This window comes from Chiloscyllium punctatum, chromosome 3, assembly GCF_047496795.1.
Source record: "Chiloscyllium punctatum isolate Juve2018m chromosome 3, sChiPun1.3, whole genome shotgun sequence".
In the NCBI taxonomy this organism is placed as follows: Eukaryota; Metazoa; Chordata; class Chondrichthyes; order Orectolobiformes; family Hemiscylliidae; genus Chiloscyllium; species Chiloscyllium punctatum.
The window spans coordinates 25,078,692-25,101,143 of record NC_092741.1 but is presented as its reverse complement, the minus strand read 5'-3'; the positions used below and the strand labels follow the sequence as shown (position 1 = coordinate 25,101,143).

The window sequence follows — 22,452 nt, the reverse complement described above, 5'->3', positions numbered from 1 at the left end:
ACATGTTTAAAGATGATACTTTTGATGCGGAGACTGGTGGGGTGGTAGGTAAAGACAAGAGGGACCCTGTCTTTCCCGCGTTGTTAGGGAGAGGTTAGGGCAGTGGAGCAGGGAATGGAGGTGGTGCAGTGGAGGGCTATCTGGATGACAGAAGTGGGAAAAGCACATTTTTTCGAAATAGGTGGACATCTGGGATGCTCCCGCATGGCATGTCTCCTTGTCCGAGCAGATGTGGCGAAGGCAGAGGAATTGGGAGAATGGGATGGAGTTCTTGCAGGAGGGAGGAGGTGTAGTTGTGGGAGTCTGAGGGTTTAGAGTAAATGTCTGTCTGGAGACTGTCACCAGAGATTGAAATGGAGAGGTCACAAAAGGGGAGGGGGGTGTCCAAAATGGACCAAGTGAATTTGAGGGCGGGGTGGAAGCTGTGGGTGAAGTCGATGAACTGCTCCAGTTCAGCCTGGGAGCAGGACGCTGCAATGATTCAGTCATCACTGTAACAGCGGAAGAGTTTGTGCACAGTGCCTATGTACGTACTGAAGAGGGACTGTTCGATTATAGCTAACAAAGAGGTAGGTGTATCTGGGGCCCACCCAGGTGCCCAAGGCCACCTCCTGGACTTGAAGGAAATGGGAGGAGTTAAAGGGAAAGTTATTATAGGTGAGGATCAGTTTGGCAAGGTGGAGGGGGACTGGATAGATCTGTTGGAGAGGAAGAAGCAGAGGGTCTGGAGACTGTCCTTGTCGGGTATGGATGTGTTTTAGGACTGCACGTCTATAGTGAGGATAAAGCACTGTGGGCCAGGGAACTGGAAGTTGCTGAAGAGATGAAGTGTGTGGTTAGTGTCGCGAATGTAGGTAGGAAGTGACTAGACCAAAGGGGAGGAGGATGGAGTCGAGGTGGGACAAGATGAGTTTGGTGGGGCAGGAGCATGCTGAGATGATGGGTTGGCTGGGGTAGTTGGGCTGGTGGATCTTGGGGAACAGATGGAACCAGGCAGTACGGGGCTGGGACAGAGGTTAGAGGCAGTGGAGGGGAGATCACCACCAGAGGCAATGAGGACTTGGACAGTGCAAGTGTTTTTGGTCTGTTGGGTTGCAGTGGGGTTATCTGCAAGGGGGAGGTAGAATGTGGTGTTGGAGAGTTGGCATCTGGCCTCTGTGACAGAGGTTCGATCTCCAGACCTTTGTCAGCAGGTTTTGTGAACCAGGGTTGGTGCGGAGATAGTGGAGTGCTGCACGTTCGGAGGGGGTGAAGTTTGAGTGGGTGAGGGGTTGGAGAAAATGAGGCCGCCGATGTCATGTTGACAATCAGAATTCCCCTTCCCATTCCCTTTCCGACCTGACTGTCCTTGGCCTCCTCCATTGCCACAACAAACCAAACAACAAATTGGAGGAACAACATCTCATCTTCTGTCACGACAGCCTACAGCCCGGAGGACTCAACATTGAGTTCTCCAATTTCAAATAACCTCACTTCCCATCCCCTGACTCCCTTCCCAGTCTCTTCCCTTCCTTTCCACTCCTCCCAGACACCAACTGGATCCATTCCTCCCAATGACTAATCAGATTGTACTCTCTACCTGTCTTCACCTAACCCCACTTCACCACCCTGTGTCCACCACCCCCTTTGTCTGCAGCTTTATCTGAAGAAGGGTTACACCCAAAACGTCGATGTCTCCACCTCCTGATGCTGCCTGGCTTGCTGTGTTCTTCCATCCTCTTGCTTGTCAGCCAATCAGAGGTATCGATTTGTTGAAGGCCCAGTCTGCTGACAGGGATCGGGAAGTGAGTGATATTTTGAGAAGGGATCACGGGGACAGGAACATGAGGGAAGGTGATTGGGTTAGGGCCTGGTGGTGGTTTTCAGCAGCGTCCCTGAACACTGTCTGTGCCTGTGATTGCCACAGATTGTGGCAAATCAAGGTCCAACCTGACCAGCAGATGCCCCACAAATAACTTTCAGGAAGGCTGCCATATTTCTCTCAAATCAGGTAAGTGGCAGCTTAAGTCTCTTAAATGGCCATAAATTGATCACTAAAAGACTTTAATTGGTCATTGGTTCAGGAAGGTTGAACATTGACCTTCCCACTAAGATTGTAATTGAGATGGCTGCAACCATAAGACCATCAGACATAGGAACAGTTTTAGGCTATTCGGCCCATCAAGTCAGCTCCACCATTCAATCATGGCTGACATATTTCTCAAACCCATTCTCCTGCTTTCTCCCCATAACCCTTGATCCCTTAATCATAGGATAGATATTTCCTAATTATTTGTCACTTCAGCGGAGGGGAAAATCCCACCCAATGTTTCCGGTCATTGACCTTGCATCAGAACTGGACAGGAGTTTTAAAAGTGTTAGATACAATAATCAGTGCACAGGGGGTGAACTGGTTTGTCGGGTTTGTAAAAATTTGATTGTTTTTGTCCTACCTCTGTTTGTTTGAGTCAGTTGTGGTTCTGTTCGCCGAGCTGGGAATTTGTGTTGCAGATGTTTTGTTCCCTGTCTAGGTGACATCCTCAGTGCTTGGGAGCCTCCTGTGAAGCGCTTCTGTGATCTTTCCTCCAGCATTTATAGTGGTTTGTCTCTGCCACTTCCGGTTGTCAGTTCCAGCTGTCCGCTGCAGTGGCCGGTATATTGGGTCCAGGTTGATGTGTTTGTTGATAGAATCTGTGGATGAGTGCCATGCCTCTAGGAATTCCCTGGCTGTTCTCTGTTTGGTTTGTCCTATAATAGTGTTGTCCCAGTCAAACTCATGTTGCTTGTCATCCGCGTGTGTGGCTACTAAGGATAGCTGATCATGTTGTTTCGTGGCTAGTTGGTGTTCATGGATACGAATCGTTAGCTGTCTTCCTGTTTGTCCTATGTAGTGTTTTGTGCAGTCCTTGCATGGGATTTTGTACACTACATAGTGGACCCAATATACCGGCCACTGCAGCGGACAGCTGGAACTGACAACCGGAAGTGGCAGATACAAACCACTATAAATGCCGGAGGAAACATCACAGAAATGCTTCACAGGAGGCTCCCAAGCACTGAGGATGTCACTTAGACAGGGAACGAAACGTCTGCAACACAAATTCCCAGCTCAGTGAACAGAACCACAACAATGAGCACCTGAGCTACAAATCTTCTCACAAATGTTTGAGCCTCTGTGTCACCCTGAATGTGATAGTGCCAGCATGAAGCCTAACTCCATGTCTCTACAGGATGGACCATGGATTGATGTCTGTGAGAGCTGTTGTAGCACGTGAGATCAAGATGAACAAGGTATTTGTAAGATGGTAGTTTCAGCTGACAATGTTTCCACACATCTTCAAACATCCCGCTTCTTTTTTTCCTTGGCCCGTGCTGGTGGGAATGAGTTGGTCAGTGATGCCTGAGGCAGAGAGGTGTACAACACAAAGGGAGCCAGGGATTAGGGAGACCTGCACCCCCCCCCCCCACCCCACCCCGCAACTCTCCACAGCCCTGTACTGACTAATGGATCCACAGGACTGAGCCACTGCCCAGACTACAGAGGTACTGACTCTCCCAACAGAGAACTCCCTGCGCAGGTGCCTCACTGTGGTCAATCCCCTGGACTGGTGTTCTAAGCTGTGCCTGATTTCCTGTACCAGGAACCCTGACTGAGTGTCTCCATGGCCTGCACTGAGGACTACTCCACTAAGACATAGCCATTTGGTTGCCGATCATGCAGTGTGTGTTTGCCACGGAAGATGCTGGCACTGAGAAATGGGGCAGGTATAAGATTGCAGCAATAATAAGGCATTGAACAACCTAGAATCCCCTCTAATTGGCAACTTGCTGCTGCCATGCAACTCAGCGAGTTGCTTGCTCGAGTTGAGGTTGGCTTCATGGGACTTCTCACCTGATAGCCCAGATCCTGAGAAGAATCTGCTCACTGTTTGAAATACACTTCCCACTTTCCAGATTGTAGGACCACAGAGCTGTATTTAATAAAGCAGTTTCCAAATTAACAATGTGATCAAGCACCCCTATGGGATTCACATTGGCAAATTCATTAGGAAATGTGTCAGTCTGTGGAGAAGGTTTCAGACAAGACTAGTTCGAGACTAAAGGAGTGTTTTATATTTTGTTGCAATTTAAAGGAATATGCAATGTACCTTCAGCATTGTTAAAAGCTGAATAATTGAGAAGAATTTTCAAGCCAGTATCCATTGCATGAACCAGATCCATATCATCAACCTTTGTTTCAATCCATTGGATGGCTGGATATTGCATCTCTTTATAATTCTAATACAAGAAGAGAAATTGCATTATCACACGAGAAAACTAACCCGACACCAAAAAAAAACATCAAATGAGAAAATTGTCATAAAGTTTAAGGACTACTTTAGGTTTTTTTTGGACTGTGAACTAAAATGGGGAAGGGTACTCCTTGAGACTAAGGAAACTATGTCAGAAAATATTTGCAGTTTTAGGAATAAGTTACTGGAACACATTGAGTTTATAGAATCAGAGGTACAGCACAGAAACAGACCTTTCGGTCCAACTCATCCGTGCCAATCAGATATCCTAAACCTGTTCCATTTGCCAGCACTTGGCCCATATCCCTCTAAACCCTTCCTATTCATGTAGCCATCCAGATGCCTTTCAAATGTTGTTATTGTACCTGCCTTCGCCACTTCGTCTGGCAGCTCATTCCATACATGCACCTCCCTCTGTGTGAAAAGGTTGCCCCTTAGGTCTATTTTAATTTTTTCCCCTCTCAACTTAAACCTATGCCCTCAAGTTCTGGACTCCCCTATCACCAGAGAAAATACCTTGTCTATTTATCCTATCCAAGCCCCTCATGATTTTATAAACTTCTACGGTCACCCCTCAGCCTCTGACGCTCCAGGGAAAACAGCCCCAGCCTTTTCAGCCTCTCCCTCTACCTCAAATCCTCCAACCCTGGCAACATCCTTGTAAATCTTTTCTGAACCCTTTCAAGTTTCACAGCATCTCTCCAACAGGAGAGAGACCAGAATTGCACGCAATATTCCACAAGTGGCCTAACCAACGTCCTGCACGGCCGCAACATGACCTCCCAACTCCTGTACTCAATATTCTGACCAATAAAGGAAAGCGTACCAAATGGCGCCTTCACTATCCTATCCACATGCGACTCTACTTTCAAGGAACTATGAACCTGCACTCCAAGGTCCCTTTGTTCAGCAACACACCCGAGGATCTTACTATTAAGTGGAAAAGTCCTGCTCTGATTTGCCTTTTCAAAATGTAGCACCTCACATTTATCTAAATTAAACCAATCTGCCATTCATTACCCCATGAGCTTGATTTGGTGCATTGCTTTATTTGAGCAGTGAGGTTGAATTCCAAAAAAAAACTCAGCTCTGCCAATGTTTCTTCACAGCAATTTTGCCCAGTAACAATCTTTTGAAAAGCTTTTTAATCAGCATCAGTTATGGGCTCAGGAGGGCTCAGCATTGTAACAAACACTTAAATGGTTCCTGAGCAAGTTGTAATAGCCATTAAGACCAAAGGCTTGTGAAATATCTCCCTTTGTAACATCATACCGATCATATCAAAGTTAAATCATGCCATTTGAGTTTAAGCATGTATAGCCAATTTCCAAACACTGATGCTTCAAGTGATATATGAAGTACCTCACTGTAGTTTATTTCGAAAACACAGGAACACCAGTGCTTAGTGGTTAGCACTGCTGCCTCTCAGCACGAGGGACCTGAGTTTGATTCCAGCCTCTGGTGACTGTGTATGGAGTTTGCACATTCTCCCCGTGGCTGCGTGAGTTTCCTCCAGGTGCTCTCATTTCCTTCCACAGTCCAAAGGTGTGCAGGTTAGATGGATTGAATAGGTGGATCGGCCAGGTTAAGTTGCCCATAGTAGTCAGGGATATGTAGGTTAGGTGCATTAGTCAGGGAAAACGTAGCGTATTAGGATAGGGGAATGGGTCTGGGTGAGTTACTTGGAGGGTCGGTGTGGACTTGTTGGGCCAAGCAGCCTGCTTCCATACACTAGGGATTTTACAGATTCACATGGAAAGAACATGTAAGGCAATTAGAGAATGTGTTTTAGCTACTGGCAACACAGTGACTCTGTGGTTATCACAGTTGCCTCACAGTACCAGGGACCCATTTCAATTCCATCCTCTGGTGACTGTCTGTGTGGAGTTTGCACATTCTGTGTCCGTGTGGGTTTCCTTTGAGTGCTCCGGTTTCCTGCCATAGTCCAAAGATGTGCACGGAAGGCGGACTGGCCAAGTTAAGTCCAGGGATGTGTAGGTTAAGTGGATTAGGTATGGGAAATGTAGAATTACAGGGACTGGGAACAGTGTTGGGTCTGGGTGGGATACTATTCAGAGGGTCGGTGTGGATTCAATGGGCTGAATGGCCTGCATTGACACTGTCAGGCTTCTGTGTAATTGCCGTTTGATGACTTGATAATACGCCTGGCCAAAAATGAGTTCACAAAAGCAAGGGTGATTTACCTAGGACATATCAAGGACAATATTACAAAGAACTCTGAATTAAAAGTCACACAACATCAGGTTATAGTCCAACAGATTTAATTGGAAGCACTAGCATTCGGAGCGCTGCTCCCTCATCAGGTGGTTATGGAGGACACAATTGTAAGACACAGCATTTATAGCAAACTTTTACAGTGTGATGTAACTGAAATTATACATTGAAAAATACCTTGACTGTTTGTCAAGTCTCTCATCTGTTAGAAAAACTAGACGTAAAATAAAATCCAAACATTTCTCCTTGATATTCATTTGCATTGTCATTGCCGAATCCACCAATATTCTGGGTTTTACCATTGATCTGGCTGAGCCAAATCAATGGTCTGGTTCCAAGTGAGATTCAGAGACTCTGAATTCTGCAGTGAATAGCTGACCGCCTTTCTTCCCTATACTTGTCTACCATCTGCAAGCCACAGTGCAGGAATGTGAGTGAAGACTTTAACTTGCCTGCTCCAACAACATTCAAGAAGTTTGACACCATCTTGGAAAACACAACCCGTTTTATTCTTGTGTCTGTTCATTACTGGCAACATCCACTCTCTATTCTCTATCGATGCATCATGGCAATAGGGTGTACAGTTTTACCAGTTAATGTTTCTCTAAGCTCCACAATTACTGCAATGAATGTTCAGTGCATTTCCTCCAAGTACATGCTTCATTAGAAAAAGAGAGCAGAACTGCATACAGCACTGTGGACGCAGTCTCACCAAAGCCCCTTGTACAAGGGCAATGAGACCTCCTCATTCTTGCTCTTCAACTCTCTTTCAATAAAGGCCTTTATTCAATATTCCATGTTTTAAAGTGTATTCTTTCTGTGAATGTGGGTATTATTGGCAAGCCCCTCCGTTGTTGCCTGTCCATCTCTTTGATCTGAGTGACTTGCCAAACCATTTCGGAGAGCATTTAAGAGTGGTGCGCATTACTGTGGATAAAGTCACAAGTAGACTAGCCCAGGCAAAAATAGCAGATTTCCTGTTCTATCGGCTTTGAGTGAACCAGATGTGGTTTACAATAATTGATAATAATTCCATGGTCACCACTGCAGAGAGTAGATTTTCAAACCCAATTCTAGCCACCAATATGGGATTTGAATCTGTGACCCCAAAGCAGTTGCAACAAAACAAAATACTGCAAATGTTGGAAATCTAAAATCAAAATAAAAAAAATGCTCGACAAGTTCAGCAGGTCTGGCAGTATCTGTGGAAAGAGCGTTAGTGTTTCGAATCCGATAGGACTCATCTTCAGGAATAGTCATATCAAACTTAAACATTTACTCTGTTCCTCTCTCCACAAATGCTGTCAGACCTAATATGTTTCTCCATCAGTTTCAGTGTTTATTTCTCCAAAGCATGAGATTGTCCCTCTGAATTATTGGTCACTATGCCACCATCTTCCCCCGTCCTGATCGTTTGCCGTGCCTTTATGCCAACCTGCTGAGTTTCATGTCCTCGACATCCAACTATCCCTGAACACCAACATTGAAAATTCTTTTCACAGATGAAAACAATTCTTTCCTTTTAACTCATATGTGGGATGAGGGCATTGCTGACTAGGCTAGTATGTATTGCCCAGAGAGCAGTTAAATGTCAATCACATTGCTGTGAGTCTGGAGTCACATGTAGACCAGAAGCTGGCAGTTTCCTTCCCTGAAAGACATTACTGAACCAGATGGGTTTTTCCCAACAATTGACATCACAGAATCTTAATTTTGGATGATTATTGAATTTAAATTCCACCATCTGCCATGGTGAGATTCAAACCCAGAACATTACCTGTGTCTCGGGATTAAGAGTCCGGCGATAATACCTCAAGGCCATCAGCTCTCCATTTAATTCACCTTCTGATCTAATTCTTTGATGAAAGTGAATAACTTTACATTTTCCCCCATTATACTCCATCTGCCCATGTGTTGCCCATTCACTTAACCTCCCTGGCAGATTCTTTATATCCTCTCAGCAGCTAAAATCTCCACCTGGCTTCACAACAGCAAACGTAAATACTTGACACTCAGTCCTATCATATAGATTGGAAATAGCTCAGGCCCCAGCATTGATGGTTACAACACTCCACTAGCTGACAGTCTACCAACTTATACACATCCTGTCTAGCTTTACCCTTTGGTATCAAGCTCTTTAAATCTTAGCTGCCCAATTCCCGACAGCAGCTTGTTTATGAATCTACCCATGGCATTGAATCCTATACAGATTGATTAGATTAGATTCCCTACAGTGTGGAAACAGGCCATTTGGTCCCACCAGTCCACACAGACCCTCCGAAGAGTAACCCACCCAGAACCATTTCCTTCTGACAAATGCGCCAAACACTATGGGGCAATTTAGCACGGCCAATCCACCTGACCTGCACATCTTAGGATTGTGGGAGGAAACCCACACAGACACGGGGAGAATGTGCAAACTCCACACAGACAGTCGCCCGAGGCTGGAATTGAACCTGTGTCCCTGGCACTGTGAGGCAGCAGTGCTAACCACTGAGCCACCGTGCTGTCCTCGCACTAACCTTCACACTTCAATTTCTCCAGCAATGATGATATCCTTAAAACCAGACACAGAGTAGGGAACACAACCTTCAGACTACTCAATGGTGACTACACAGAATATAATTTATCTCCCTTACTGTTCTCATCTCCAACACAAACAGGTTGCCCTCTCACCCAGCATTTGCATGGCTACTTTCTCCACAGAGTCATTGTCTGTTTGTCCTTCACCCTGCTGTCCTTGTTCTCTGTGACTGATGTCACACTAACTTCCCTGTTTCCTCTCTCCCTCCAGTCTTGAACACCACTGTTACAGCTGTTCTGTTCTAAACTGCTGATGCTGTTAGAGAATCTGGGCAGTATAGAAGATCACAAACCATTGGACCCAGTAATCCTACAGTCAACTTCTTTAAGAATCCGAGGATGCAGGTTACCAAGTACTGGGAATTTATCAGGTGTTTTATCCTGGAGATTTTCTCATATTTACTCTCTTTTATATTGAGTATTCCACAACCTCTTCAGATCTTTGGTATCCCGCTATTCAGTTTTTAATAAAATATTTTTGTGTGAAGACAGAATCAATGTGTGTGTTTTATATTCCTCCCACTTCCCTCTTCCGTGTTATTTTCCTACCTTTGTTTCTCAGGGTTTAAAATTATTTTTACTTCTGTCTTTTCTGCTTGTGCAAGCTCTTATAATCTGTAAATTCCTGTCTGGTATGCTGCCACAGTCCATTATTCCCTTTCTTTTTAATATTCTGTCATCACTTGTTTCGGACTACATCTGTCCAAATATATACATTTACTGGAATTTTCAGAAGAGTCCCTTCTTTGCTCTAATATTACCCTGAATTAATTTGGTCAGACATTGGTCGAACAGTTTTCCTGTGGAGTTTCTGTTTCTCAATGGAATATGTCCACATAAAAAATAATGCAAAATTATTCAAGTATTTGCTAATGTTTGTCACACTCCATACCTTCTCCTGTCCATTAACCAATGCACGGTGACCCCAACATGGTCTGAGAGTTGTATCTCATAGCTGACTTACCTTCTGTTTGCAGCCTGCTGTATTGATATGACTTTGCAGCTGTCCAGGATTGGGGAAGGGGGAGATTCCACTCACAACCAGCCTTGGCCTCTTTCACATTGAACACAGAGACCTTCAGCCTGTGATCAGCTGCCTTTCAGAAACAGGGTTAGATTAATTGAAGACAGGAGCAGTAGGAGAGCTCCCTGACTCTACAATCCTTGTGTTGTCCCCCACCATCCCCCTCTCTGTGAGCAGACTGACCCCTCCCTTCACCTGCTGCTGGAGATGGAAGCCCTGATATTCTTCTTACTGCACAAGCTGGCAGTGGGAGCCAGGCAGGGGATGGCAGCTCATGTAGAAAGTGTTAATGAGGCCCGAGGAGTAATTTCAGTCTGGTCTCATGGTTCAGGGTTGGGATGTGCACTGTCGGTGCACTGCAGGTTAGGGACGAAAAACAACATGGAATAATTTCCACTGGTACAAACATGACAGAACAGAGGGAACTCTCAGCTATACTGACCTTGTCCTGGATGACTTGTTCTGGCTCTGGACAGTCAACATGAGTACAGAGGTCAATCACCTCCTGCTCCATGTCCTTAGCAGCAATTTGATGCCCAAAGAGGACAGACACAGTTAAGAAGATTCTCAGCATCTTGGTGTTCTCTCAGATCACTGGTGAACGCACTGACTGACTCTCAGCACCTTCAGGTGGATCTGCAGTTTGAGCACAGAGTTACACTTGTTATATACTCTTTGATGAAGATGATTTTGAATACAGTTTCGCTGTGACATGTGTTGGCGAAATGCTCCAACTCATTGACTATGTAAAATATTCCTTGTTCTAACTTTGGAATGGATTCACAAACCATTAACCCTCTGTCTGTTGGTTCATGGAAACTTTGAAACCTGGGAAAACGAGTTTTGTAATTGCTATCACTCGTCACTGTTGTGCTAAAACTTACTCTTCACTGGTTACTGTTTCCGGTGGTGGCATATCTATGGTCATAATTCATCTATTTCTAACTATTGAAGAGGACCAACAGCTCTGGGTAAAAGGCAGGAGAATGAGGTTGAGAAACATCAGCCATGATCGAATGGCGGAGCAGACACAATGGGCTGAGTGGCCTAATTCTGCTCCTATATCTAACAATGTTCCGTTTAGGTGCATTGGCCGTGGTACATTGTCATGCAGTATCCAGGGATGTGTTGGCTAAATGAGTTAGCCAAGTTAAACGTGGAGTTATGGGAATAGAGTGAGGGGTTAGATCCAGGTGAGATGCCCTTCGGAGGGTTGGTCCTGAATCAATGGGACAAATAGCCCCTTTCCATACAGTAGTAATGCTATGATTCTATATCTTATTAATTACTAGATATGAATTACTTTGAAGAAGAGATGGAATGTGTTGCAGTCATACTGGCTGATAGCACAAACATCACTGGGAAAGCAAATTGGGTGGACGTTATGGCCACGTGAATGCAGCTGTAAGACCAAAAGATAGAGGAACAGAATTTGCTCAAATCCTTCACACATTCCATTCTTCAAAATATTCCATATTCAAACGAACGTGTTCCCTTTAGAACTTGTCACCTCCTGAGATCTACCTCTGTGTGGAATCATTCTTGCTGTGAACTGAATAATTAATATTTCAGGAACTTCGACTGATACAAACCCTTTAGCTACCCCTTTCCTCCTCTTCTATCAATTCTTGGGGAGCAGCTATTTAGTGATGTCCTTCATAAAAGTTCCGACAAGAACTTAACAATCCCATGGCCTGTCTTGCACATCGACAGGCCATGACAGTCTGTTCTGTCCATTGGACCATGGGGAAGTTCCTATTTTTATTTGTGATGCCTTTAAAAACAACGTCTTCCAGCAATTGTGAAGTAAAGCCCTCTGTATTCCTGAACAGCTCCCCCCCAAGATGATCAGAACACTGTTCATAGATAAGATCACTGAACAGCTTCTTAAACTTCATGTTAAGTTCCCCATTGAGTGCTTGAATAACACTGTTTATCAATTTATTTATCAGTACCAATTTCCGAAACATTCACAAACACTTAGTCTCAGAAGATAACACATGTCGTGGCTAGCCAAGGCCAAGTCTCTGAAAGGCAAATCCCAATGGGATGTCTGTAAATTTCCATTAATACACATTTAGAGATATGGAAGGTGTCTGGGGGAATTGAAAGGAAGCTGCCAGCAGAAAGAGTTAACTCACTATGAGTCTGAGACGGTGGGGGAGGGAGGCAAGTCACTGAGTGATGTTGTTGTAATTGTTCAGGAAAACTGCTGAAATCTGCTGTTCATTTCAAACTGACCTTTTGAATTTGATAATCCTTTCTTTGGTTTTACGATTTGTCTTCAATTGTCTCCAATACCCTTTCAGTGTTTATAAGATCACCTTCAGAACAGAAGCACTTATCTCTCAACTTGACATTTTCTATATTTCTCTTAAACATTTTTCAAAAGCTGAGTTCAATTTGATATTTGCCAAACAACAGTTTATTGAGATTGTGAAAACAACCTGAGGGTGTAAAGCAGAAAAACTTGTTTTTCATTAGAATAAATAAAAACTACACACAACTGTATTCCCAAAGGTTTGAAATTCATTATTAATCCAATATTGAATCTTTGATGTTGTGGATGAACAACTCCCTAATTTTCAGTGAGCCCTCTTTAACCATGGGGTGAGTTCCCACCTTCGTGCAGTGTAGTGAGGTACACAGCTGTGATTCAGTATACGGGGTGTCCCTGTCTACTGCCCATTTTTCAGCTGTTTCTACCTTATCCTCATCGACACCTGCTGCAGCCACTGACTCACCGTTTCTTCTTGTATTAGTATTAACTCATTTACACAACTGTAAATATAAAGTGGTGATGATCACTTCCCCTTTCTGATCTTTATCATTCTTCAGAACCATCCATGAACAATTTCCCCTGGGGTGGGGGTGGCCCGACGGGTTGAACCCATCTCTCAGCATTCCCTTCACCAGTTTTGACTGTTCTGCTGTAAACCCGGTGATGGAGCCCTCTGACATTCAATCAAAGTTTACAGCCTTTTCCTCATTCACCTCCCTGACTGCATCTTTAAAAGTTTGTTTCATACTCAGTGCAGATCCCACCGGCATGGTCCTTCTTCAGCCCCTACACAGATTCTTCCAGCTTGGATTTTGTCTCCCTCCTGGCTCCTGCACAGCTTCGTCCAGTCCGGATACAGCTGACTTTATTCTTGGTCCCTGCATGGATCCCTCAGTGTGGACCTGACCCATTCCCAGGGTGATTACTCTCGTGTGGAGTAAACAAAGAGGAGGCTGGAAGAACACAGCAAGCCAGGCTGCATCAGGAGGTGGATAAGTCAATGTTTCAGGTATTAACTCGAAATGCCCAAAACACGGATTTCTCCACCTCCTGATGCTGACTGACTTGCTGTGTTCTTCCAGCCTCCTGTTTGTCTACTTTGGACCCAGCACCTCCTGTCCTGAGTACTCCTCCCCGATTCCTGAGCTGCCCACTGAGCTCTAGGATACACCTGATCAGGCCCTGTGGATTTATCCACTTTTATGTGTTTCGAAACATCCAGCAGCTCCTCATCTGTAATATTTACATTTTTCAAGATGTCACACATGACTCCAGACCCTCAGCACTGTGGTTCACTCTCACTGCCTTCTGAAGTGGCCTAACAAGTGACTCAGTTGTGTCAATCGCATGGCAATGAATCCACCTGCTGATTACCATGTACTGTCCTCTGTTGGCTGATGGATTGAGGGTGGCAAGGGTGCAAAATGTCCTCTGGGTAGGAGACTTCAATGTCCACCACCAACAGTGGCAGCAGTATATGTGATTGAGCTGGTCAGCTAGACTGGGTCTGCAACAGGTGATGAGGGAAGCAACAAGAGGATGGTTCACTGTTGATTACACAACGTACAGCACCATTCACAACTCCTCAGACACTGAAGCAGTCCAAGTTCAAATGCAACAAGATCTGAACAATACCTAGGCTTGAACTGACGGGTGCCAAGTAACATTTGCACCACACAAATGTCAGGCAATGACCATCTCCAATAGTAGATATTCTAATCAACCCCACATGACATTCAGTGGTGTTACCATCACTGAATCCCCTGCTACAAATATCCTGGAGATTACCATTGAAACTCAACAGGACTCACCACATAAATACAATAGTTACAAGAGCAGGTCAGAGGATTGGAATAATGTGGCATGTAATTCAGTTCCTGACTCCTGAAGGCTTGACCACTATCTACAAGGCACAAGTCAGGAATGTGATGGAATACTCCCCACTTGCCCGACTGTGTGCAGTCCCAACAACAGTCAAGAAGCTTGACACCATCCAGGACAAAACAGCCGGCTTGATTGGTATCACATTCACAAACATCTGCTTCCCAACACTCAGGAACAGCAGTGTTGTACTATCTACAAGATGCACAGCAGAAATTCATCAAAGACAGCACTGTCCAACCCAAAATAACTTTCATCGAGAATGACAAGGGCAGCAGATACATGGGAACACCACCACCTTCAAGTCCCCCTCCAAGTCACTCACCATCCTGACTTGGAATTATATTGCTGTTTTTTCAGTATCACTGGGTAAACATCCAGGAGGTCTCTCCCCAAGGGCATTGTGGGTCAACCTACAGCACATGGAGCACTGCAGCAATTCAAAAAGGTAGCTCACCACTTTCTCAAAGACACTGAGGGTGGGTAATCAAGCTTGTCAGCCAATGATGCCCACGTCCATAAAATCATAAGACACGGGAGCAGAATTAGGACACTCAGACCTTTGAGACTGCTCTGCCATTCGATCATGGCCGATATGTTTCTGAATCTTATGCTCCTGCCTTCTTCCTGTAACCATTGATTCCCCCTTACCAATCAACAAACTGTCTATCTCAGTTTTAAATACTCTCAATGGCTTGGCCTCTATAACCTTCTGCAGCAATGGGTTCCACAGATTCACCACTGCCTAGCTGAAGGAACTTCTCATCACCTCACGTCTAATGGTCATCCCCCCATTCGGAGGCTTTGCCCTCAGGTCCTTGTCTCCACCACTAGTAGGAACAGTTACCCCATGTCCAGTCTATTGCCCTCTATGTTATGTGTAAATTTCAGATCCAGAGACCTCAACCGCTCCTCTTCTGACAAGTTCTTCATTCCTGGGATCATTCTTGTAAACATTCTCTGGACCTCCCTTCCAATGCTCACACTTTCTTCCTTAGATATAGGGTCCAAACTCCTCACAATGTTTCACATGTGCTCAGGCCAGAACCTTACACAGCCCCAGCAGTACATCCCTGCTCTTGTATTCGAGCTCTGCAATGAATGTTAATATTTTATTTGCCTTCCTAACTACCAATGAAACCTGCAAGTTAACCTGAAGAGAATCCTGAACTAGTAATCCCAGGGACTTCTGTTCTTCGGATTTCCAAAGCCTTTCACCATTTAGAATATAGAGCAGGGAGCATCCGAGGAGCAGGAAAATCAATGTTTCGGGCAAAAGCCCTTCATCAGGAATACATTCCTGATGGTCCTCAGATGCTGCCTGACCTGCTGTGCTTTTCCAGCACCATTCTGATCTAAACTCTGGTTTCCAGCATCTGCAGTCCTCACTTTTGCCTACCATTTAGAATATAGTCTATTCTTCCTGCAAAAGTGCATAACTCACACTTTCCCACATTGTATTCCATCTGCTACTTCTTTGCCTCCTCTCCAACCCTGTACAAGTCCCTCTGAAGCCTCCCTGCTTCCTCAGCACTACCTGTCCTTCCACCTATCTTTGTGTCTTTTGCAAACTGAGCAACAATACCCTCAGTTCCTTCATCCAGATCATTAATATATAACATGAATAATTGTGATCCCAACACTGATCCCTGTGGAAATCCACGAGTCACTGGATGACATCCTGAAAAACACCCCTTCATCCCCACTCTGCTCTTTGCCAGTCAGTCAATCCTCTGTCCATGCCAGCATCTTGCCCCCAACACCATGGCCTCTTATCTTATGGAGCAGCTTCCTGTGCTGCAACTTGTTAAAGGTCTTCTGGAAATCCATATAGATTACACCCACTGCCTCTCCTTTATGTCACTGGATTATTATCTCCTCAAATAATTCCAACAGATCTGTCAGGCATGACCTCCCCTTGATGAAGCCGTGCTGACCCTGCCCTATTTTACCAAGTATCCCACAATCTCATCATTAATAATGGACTCTAGCTAATGACTAAGGGCCTGCTAACTGGCCTGGAAGACGTTTACTGATCGTAATTGTTTCCTCACTCAGTGAATTGCTGTTGGGGTAATCCATATTCAGAACTCATTCTCAAATTTTCCCTCTCCAGGTTCAATTTTAACCGCTGACCAAGATCAGTCAGCAAATTCTGTCGCAAATTAAACGTTTAGTCAGAAGATGCCCAGCTAAATGTCAGACTTTATTGTTTTGGAACTTTTCTGCTGTGTGAACGTGGCAGAAAATAGCATTTAATCCCTCAAGACTGTCCCTCCATTCCCACCCTCTGGTCAGTCCAAGTGTCACTCCAGCTCCCACTCCCATCTCTTCACCATTCCCTGCTCTAGGCTTCTCTTCCCCTTCCCTAGTTATAATCTCTCCCAAAGCTTTTCTCAGACCACTTTCCTGATTCCAGGGATCATTCCCTCCAGTCTCAGTCCCCATGCCGTGTGGTATCATTTTCCCACTCACTAACCACCTCCTTGTTCCTGCTTGGTTCAGGCTTTCCCACAAGATTTGTCACTGTTCCATGGAGTAAAGAGCCTGGGAGAATTACAGGTACATATTCAGTCTCATGTTGTAAAATCTGCATTTAGTCAAATTCAGGGATTTGAATGGTGCAGGTGTGGATGGAGTCATTTTAGGTCTCACAACAATGTTTTTCTTCGTCTCTCATGATTCGCTATTAACATATCACCATGGTGACCTTCCTGAGAAAATGGGCGAATTGGTGATTGTGTGTCTCTTCGTGAAAAGTAATTAAATTAGTTCAGTATCACTCAAAAACCGAAATGATCAAATCTGGACCACCCAATGTTCACTGAATTTCACTCAAAGACAGACCCAAAAGGGAGACCTGAAGCTAAATTCCAATTGTCTATCTGTAAATTGACAGGGTCTGCATTTCAGAGCAATGGGTGGAGCTGACATTTTTGGTTTGGAAATAGATCAGACCCTCTCTGGCATAATAAAAGTTCTATACAGCAATGATACAACTTACCAATGTTTATCCTCTTTCCCCCAATCACAGAAGGTAAGCATGCCATCTGCCTTCTCCATCACCTTATCTCCATAGTTGCTGCTTTAGGGACTGTGGTTCTGTATACCTAGATCCCTCTGTATGTTACTGCTTCTGAGGTTCTGCTGTTTCCTGTTTTCCTCCTTCCTGAGTGAGAACTTCCACAATGTATCACCTCACATTTGTCTGGATTAAATTCCACCTGCCGTTTCTCTGCCCATGTCACCAGCCGATCGATATCCTGCTGCATCCTCTGGCAATCCCACTTAGTATCCACAGCTCCCCCAATCCTTGTGTCATCTGCAAATGTACTAATCAGACCACATTTTACAAGAAGCCATCAGGCAATAATCTGGAAATTAAATGAAATTCAGCTTTGAGTGAATGTGCGAAGATTGGGATTGGTGTTTCAGGTCAGGAAAGTCAATCTGATTCATTTTATGGATAATTATCTGTGAATTTTGGGACAAGTCATCAATTGTGTCTGATTAACCTCTTGTTGGATCTATCCCAAATCTCTCCTTTGATGCAAAAAGAGGAATTGAACAGTCAGCTGAAATACCATGTTTGGGTGGCACGGTGGCTCAGTGGTTGGGCAGCACGGTGACTCAGTGGTTGGGCAGCACGGTGGCTCAGTGGTTGGGTGGCACGGTGACTCAGTGGTTGGGCAGCACGGTGGCTCAGTGGTTGGGTGGCACGGTGACTCAGTGGTTAGGCAGCACGGTGTCTCAGGGGTTGGGTGGCACGGTGACTCAGTGGTTGGGCAGCACGGTGGCTCAGTGGTTGGGTGGCACGGTGGCTCAGTGGTTGGGTGGCACGGTGGCTCAGTGGTTGGGTGGCACGGTGGCTTGGTGGTTGGGTGGCACGGTGGCTCAGTGGTTGGGCAGCATGGTGGCTCAGTGGTTGGGCAGCACGGTGGCTCAATGGTTGGGTGGCACGGTGGCTCAGTGGTCATCACTGCTGCCTCACAGGGACCCAGCCTCGGGCAACTGTCTGTATGGAGTTTGGACCTTCTCCCCGTGTCTGCATGTGTTATCTCTGGGTGCTCTGGTTTCCTCACACAGTCCAAAGATGTGCAGGTTTGGTGAAGTGGCAGTGCTAAATTGCCCATAGTGTTCAGGGATGTGCAGGTTAGGCACACTGGTCAGGGCTAAATGTAGAATAATAGGGTAAGGGAATGGGTCTGGGTGGGTTGTTCTTCAGAGGGTCAGTGTGGACTTGTTGGGCCAAATGGCCTGATTCCACACTGCAGGGATTCGATGTGATCTGTGTGAAAAGGAATTAGATGTTCATATAATTTCTTAAAGCAGGAATTCTCCCTCTGCGTAAAACATGCTTCACATTTTCCCACAGGACTCAGAAACAAACATGACCATCAAACTGATTGTCATCCTTCCATCTGTGAGAGATGGTGGGAAAGCAGCCTCAGCATTTTCCTGAGATTATCTGCTGCCCTCCGAATGTCTGAACAAGCTGATTCTCGAAAGAATTGCCACAAATTAAACCTGAGCAATATTCTGCATTGTCAGGAATGTACTTAGAGTTATAGAGTCATAGAGATGTACAACATGAAAACAGACCCTTCGGTCCAACCCGTCCATGCTGACCAGATATCCCAACCCAAACTAGTCCCACCTGCCAGTACCCTGCCCATATCCCTCCAAACCCTTCCTATTCATATACCCATCCAAATGTCTGTTAAATGTTGCAATTGTACCAGCCTCCACCACTGGTCTCTTTTATATCTTTCCCCTCTCACCCTGAACCTATGCCCTTTAGTTCTGGACTCCCCGACCCCAGGGAAAAGACTTTGCCTATTTACCCTATTCATTCCCCTCATAATTTTGTAAACCTCTGTAAGGTCACCCCTCAGCCTCCAACGCTCCAGGGAAAACAGCCCCAGCCTGTTCAGTCTCTCCAACCCTGGCAACATCCTTGTAAATCTTCTCTGAACCCTTTCAAGTTTCACAACATCTTTCCGATAGGAAGGAGACCAGAATTGCGCTTAATATTCCAACAGTGGCCTAACCAACATCCTGTACAGCCACAACATGACCTCCTGACTCCTGTACTCAATACTCTGACCAATAAAGGAAAACATACCAAACGCCTTCTTCACGATTCTATCTACCTGCGACTCCACTTTCAAGGAGCTATGAACCTGCACTCCAAGGGCTCTTCGTTCAGCAACACTCCCTAGGACCTTACCATTAAGTGTATAAGTTCTGCTAAGATTTGCTTTCCCAAAATGCAGCACCTCGCATTTATCTGAATTAAACTCCATCTGCCACTTCTCAGCACATTGGCCCATCTGGTCAAGATCCTGTTGTAATCTGAGGTAACCCTCTTTGTTATCCACTACACCTCCAATTTTGATGTCATCTGAAAACTTACTAACTGTACCCCTTATGCTTGCATCCAAATCATTTATGTAAATGACAAAAAGTAGAGGACCCAGCACCGATCCTTGTGGTACTCCACGGGTCACAGGCCTCCATTCTGAAAAACAACCTTCCACCACCACCCTCTGTCTTCTACCTTTGAGCCAGTTCTGTATCCAAATGGCTAGTTCTCCCCGTATTCCATGTGATCTAACCTTGCTAATCAGTCTCCCATGGGGAACCTTGTTGAACACCTTACTGAAGTCCATATAGCTCACATATACTGCTCTGCTCTCATCAATCTTCTTTGTTACTTCTTGAAAAAACTCAATCAAGTTTGTGAGACATGATTGCCCACGCACAAAACCATGTTGACTATCCTGAATCAGTCCTTGCCTTTCCAAATATTCGTGCATCCTGTCCCTCAGGATTTCCTTCAACAACTTGCCCACCACCAAGGTCAGGCTCACTGGTCTATAGTTCCTTGGCTTGTCCTTACCACCCTTCTTAAAGAGTGGCACCACATTTGCCAACCTCCAGTCTTCTGACACCTCACCTGTGACTATTGATGATACAAATATCTCAACAAGAGGCGCAGAAATCACTTCTCTAGTTTCGCACAGAGTTCTCGGGTACACCTGATCAGGTCCTGGAGATTTATCCACCTTTATCCATTTCAAGACATCCAGCACTTCCTCCCCTGTAATCTGAACATTTTGCAAGATGTCACCATTTATTTCCCTGCAGTCTATATCTTCCATATCCTTTTCCACATTAAATACTGATGCAAAATACTCATTTAGTATCTCCCCCATTTTCTACGGCTCCACACAAAGGCGCCTTGCTGATCTTTGAGGGGCCCTATTCTCTCCCTAGCTACCCTTTTGTCCTTAATGTGTTTGTAAAAACCCTTTGGATTCTCCTTAATTCTATTTGCCAAAGCTATCTCATGTCCCCTTTTAACCCTCCTGATTTCCCTCTTAAGTATACTCCTACTGCCTTTATCCTCTTCTAAGGATTCACTCGATCTATCCTGTCTATACCTGACATATGCTTCCTTTTTTTTCTCAACCAAACCCTCAATTTCTTTAGCCATCCAGCATTCCCTATACCTACCAGCCTTTCCTTTCACCCTGACAGGAATATACTTTCTCTGGATTCTTGTACAGTGTGGAAATGGGCCCTTCGGCCCAACAAGTCCACACCGACCCTCCGAAGAGTAACCCACCCAGACCTATTTCCCTCTGACTAATGCATCTAACACCATGGGCAATTTAGCATGGCCAATTCACCTGACCTGCGCACCTTTGGATTGTGGGAAGAAACTGGAGCACCCAGAGGAAACCCACGCAGACACAGGGAGAATGTGCAAACTCCACACAAACAGTTGCCCGAGGCTGGAATCGAACCTGGGACCCTGGTGCTGTGAGGCAGAAGTGCTAACCACTGAGCCACTGTGCTGCCCTGAAGGCCTCCCATTTTTCAGCCGTCCCTTTACCTGCGAACATCTACCTCCAATCAGCTTTCGAAGATTCTTGCCAAATACTGTCAAAATTGGCCTTTCTCCAATTTAGAACTTCAACTTTTAGATCTGGTCTATCCTTTTCTATCATTATTTTAAAACTAATAGAACTATGGTCGTTGACCACAAAGTGCTCCCGCACTGACACCTCAGTCACCTGCTCTGCCTTATTTCCCAAGAGTCGGTCAATTTTGCACCTTCTCTCGTAGGTACACCCACATACTGAATCAGAAAATTGTCTTGTATGCTCTTAACAAATTCCTCTCCATCTAAACCTTTAACACTACGGGAGTCCCAGTCCATGTTTGGAAAGTTAAAATCCCCTACAATAACCACCCTATTATTCTTACAGATAACGAGATCTCCTTACAAGTTTGTTTCTCAATTTCCCTCTGACTATTAGGGGGTCTATAATACAATCCCAATAAGGTGATCATCCCTTTCTTATTTCTCAGTTCCACCCAAATACCTTCCCTGGATGTATTTCCGGGAATATCCTCCCTCAGCACAGCTGTAATGCTATCCCTTATCAAAAATTCCATTCCCCCTCCTCTCTTGCCTCCCTTTCTATCCTTCCTGTAGCATTTGTATCCTGGAACATTATCCTGCCAGTCCTGTCCATCCCTGAGCCATGTTTCTGTAATTGCTATGATATCCCAGTCCCATGTTCCTAACCATGCCCTGAGTTCATCTGCCTCCCCTGTTAGGCCCCTTGCATTGAAATTAATGGAGTTTAATTATTAGTCCTACCTTGTCTCTGCCTGCCCTGATTGTTTGACTCACTTCTGTTCTCAACTGTACCAGTCTCAGATTGATCTCTTTCCTCACTACTTCCCTGGATCTCAACCTCCCCCCGCGCCCCCACACACCTTACTAGTTTAAATCCTCCCGAGCAGCTCTAGCAAAATTCCCTGCCAGTATATTAGTCCTCTTCTAATTTAGGTGCAATCTGTCCTTCTTATACAAATCACTCCTACCCCAAAAGAGATTCCAATGATCCAAAAATGTGAATCCTTCTCCCATACACCAGCTCCTTAGCCATGCATTCATCTGCTCTTTCTTCCTATTCCTGCCCTCACTGGCTCGTTGTATAACTGTCCTGGCAAGGGGAGTGGCAAGTTCTGGAGCACAAGTCTTCAGTACTATTGTCAGAATGTTGTCAGGGCCCATAGCCTTTGCAGTATCCACTGTCTCCAACTGTTTCTTGATATCACATGGAGTGAATAGAATTGGCTGAAGACTGGTATCTGTG

General features: G+C 45.1%; 1 protein-coding gene across 1 annotated transcript in view; it reads right to left on the bottom strand.

Moving 5' to 3' along the window:
• The window catches only part of LOC140456994 (heme-binding protein 2-like), a 308,917-nt gene that overhangs the window by 14,019 nt on the left and 272,446 nt on the right, over nucleotides 1–22,452 (bottom strand). Inside the window, exon 3 of the mRNA XM_072550883.1 lies at nucleotides 4,128–4,257. Coding sequence (XP_072406984.1) covers nucleotides 4,128–4,257 — 130 coding nt within the window. The remainder of the gene's footprint in view (nucleotides 1–4,127; nucleotides 4,258–22,452) is intronic.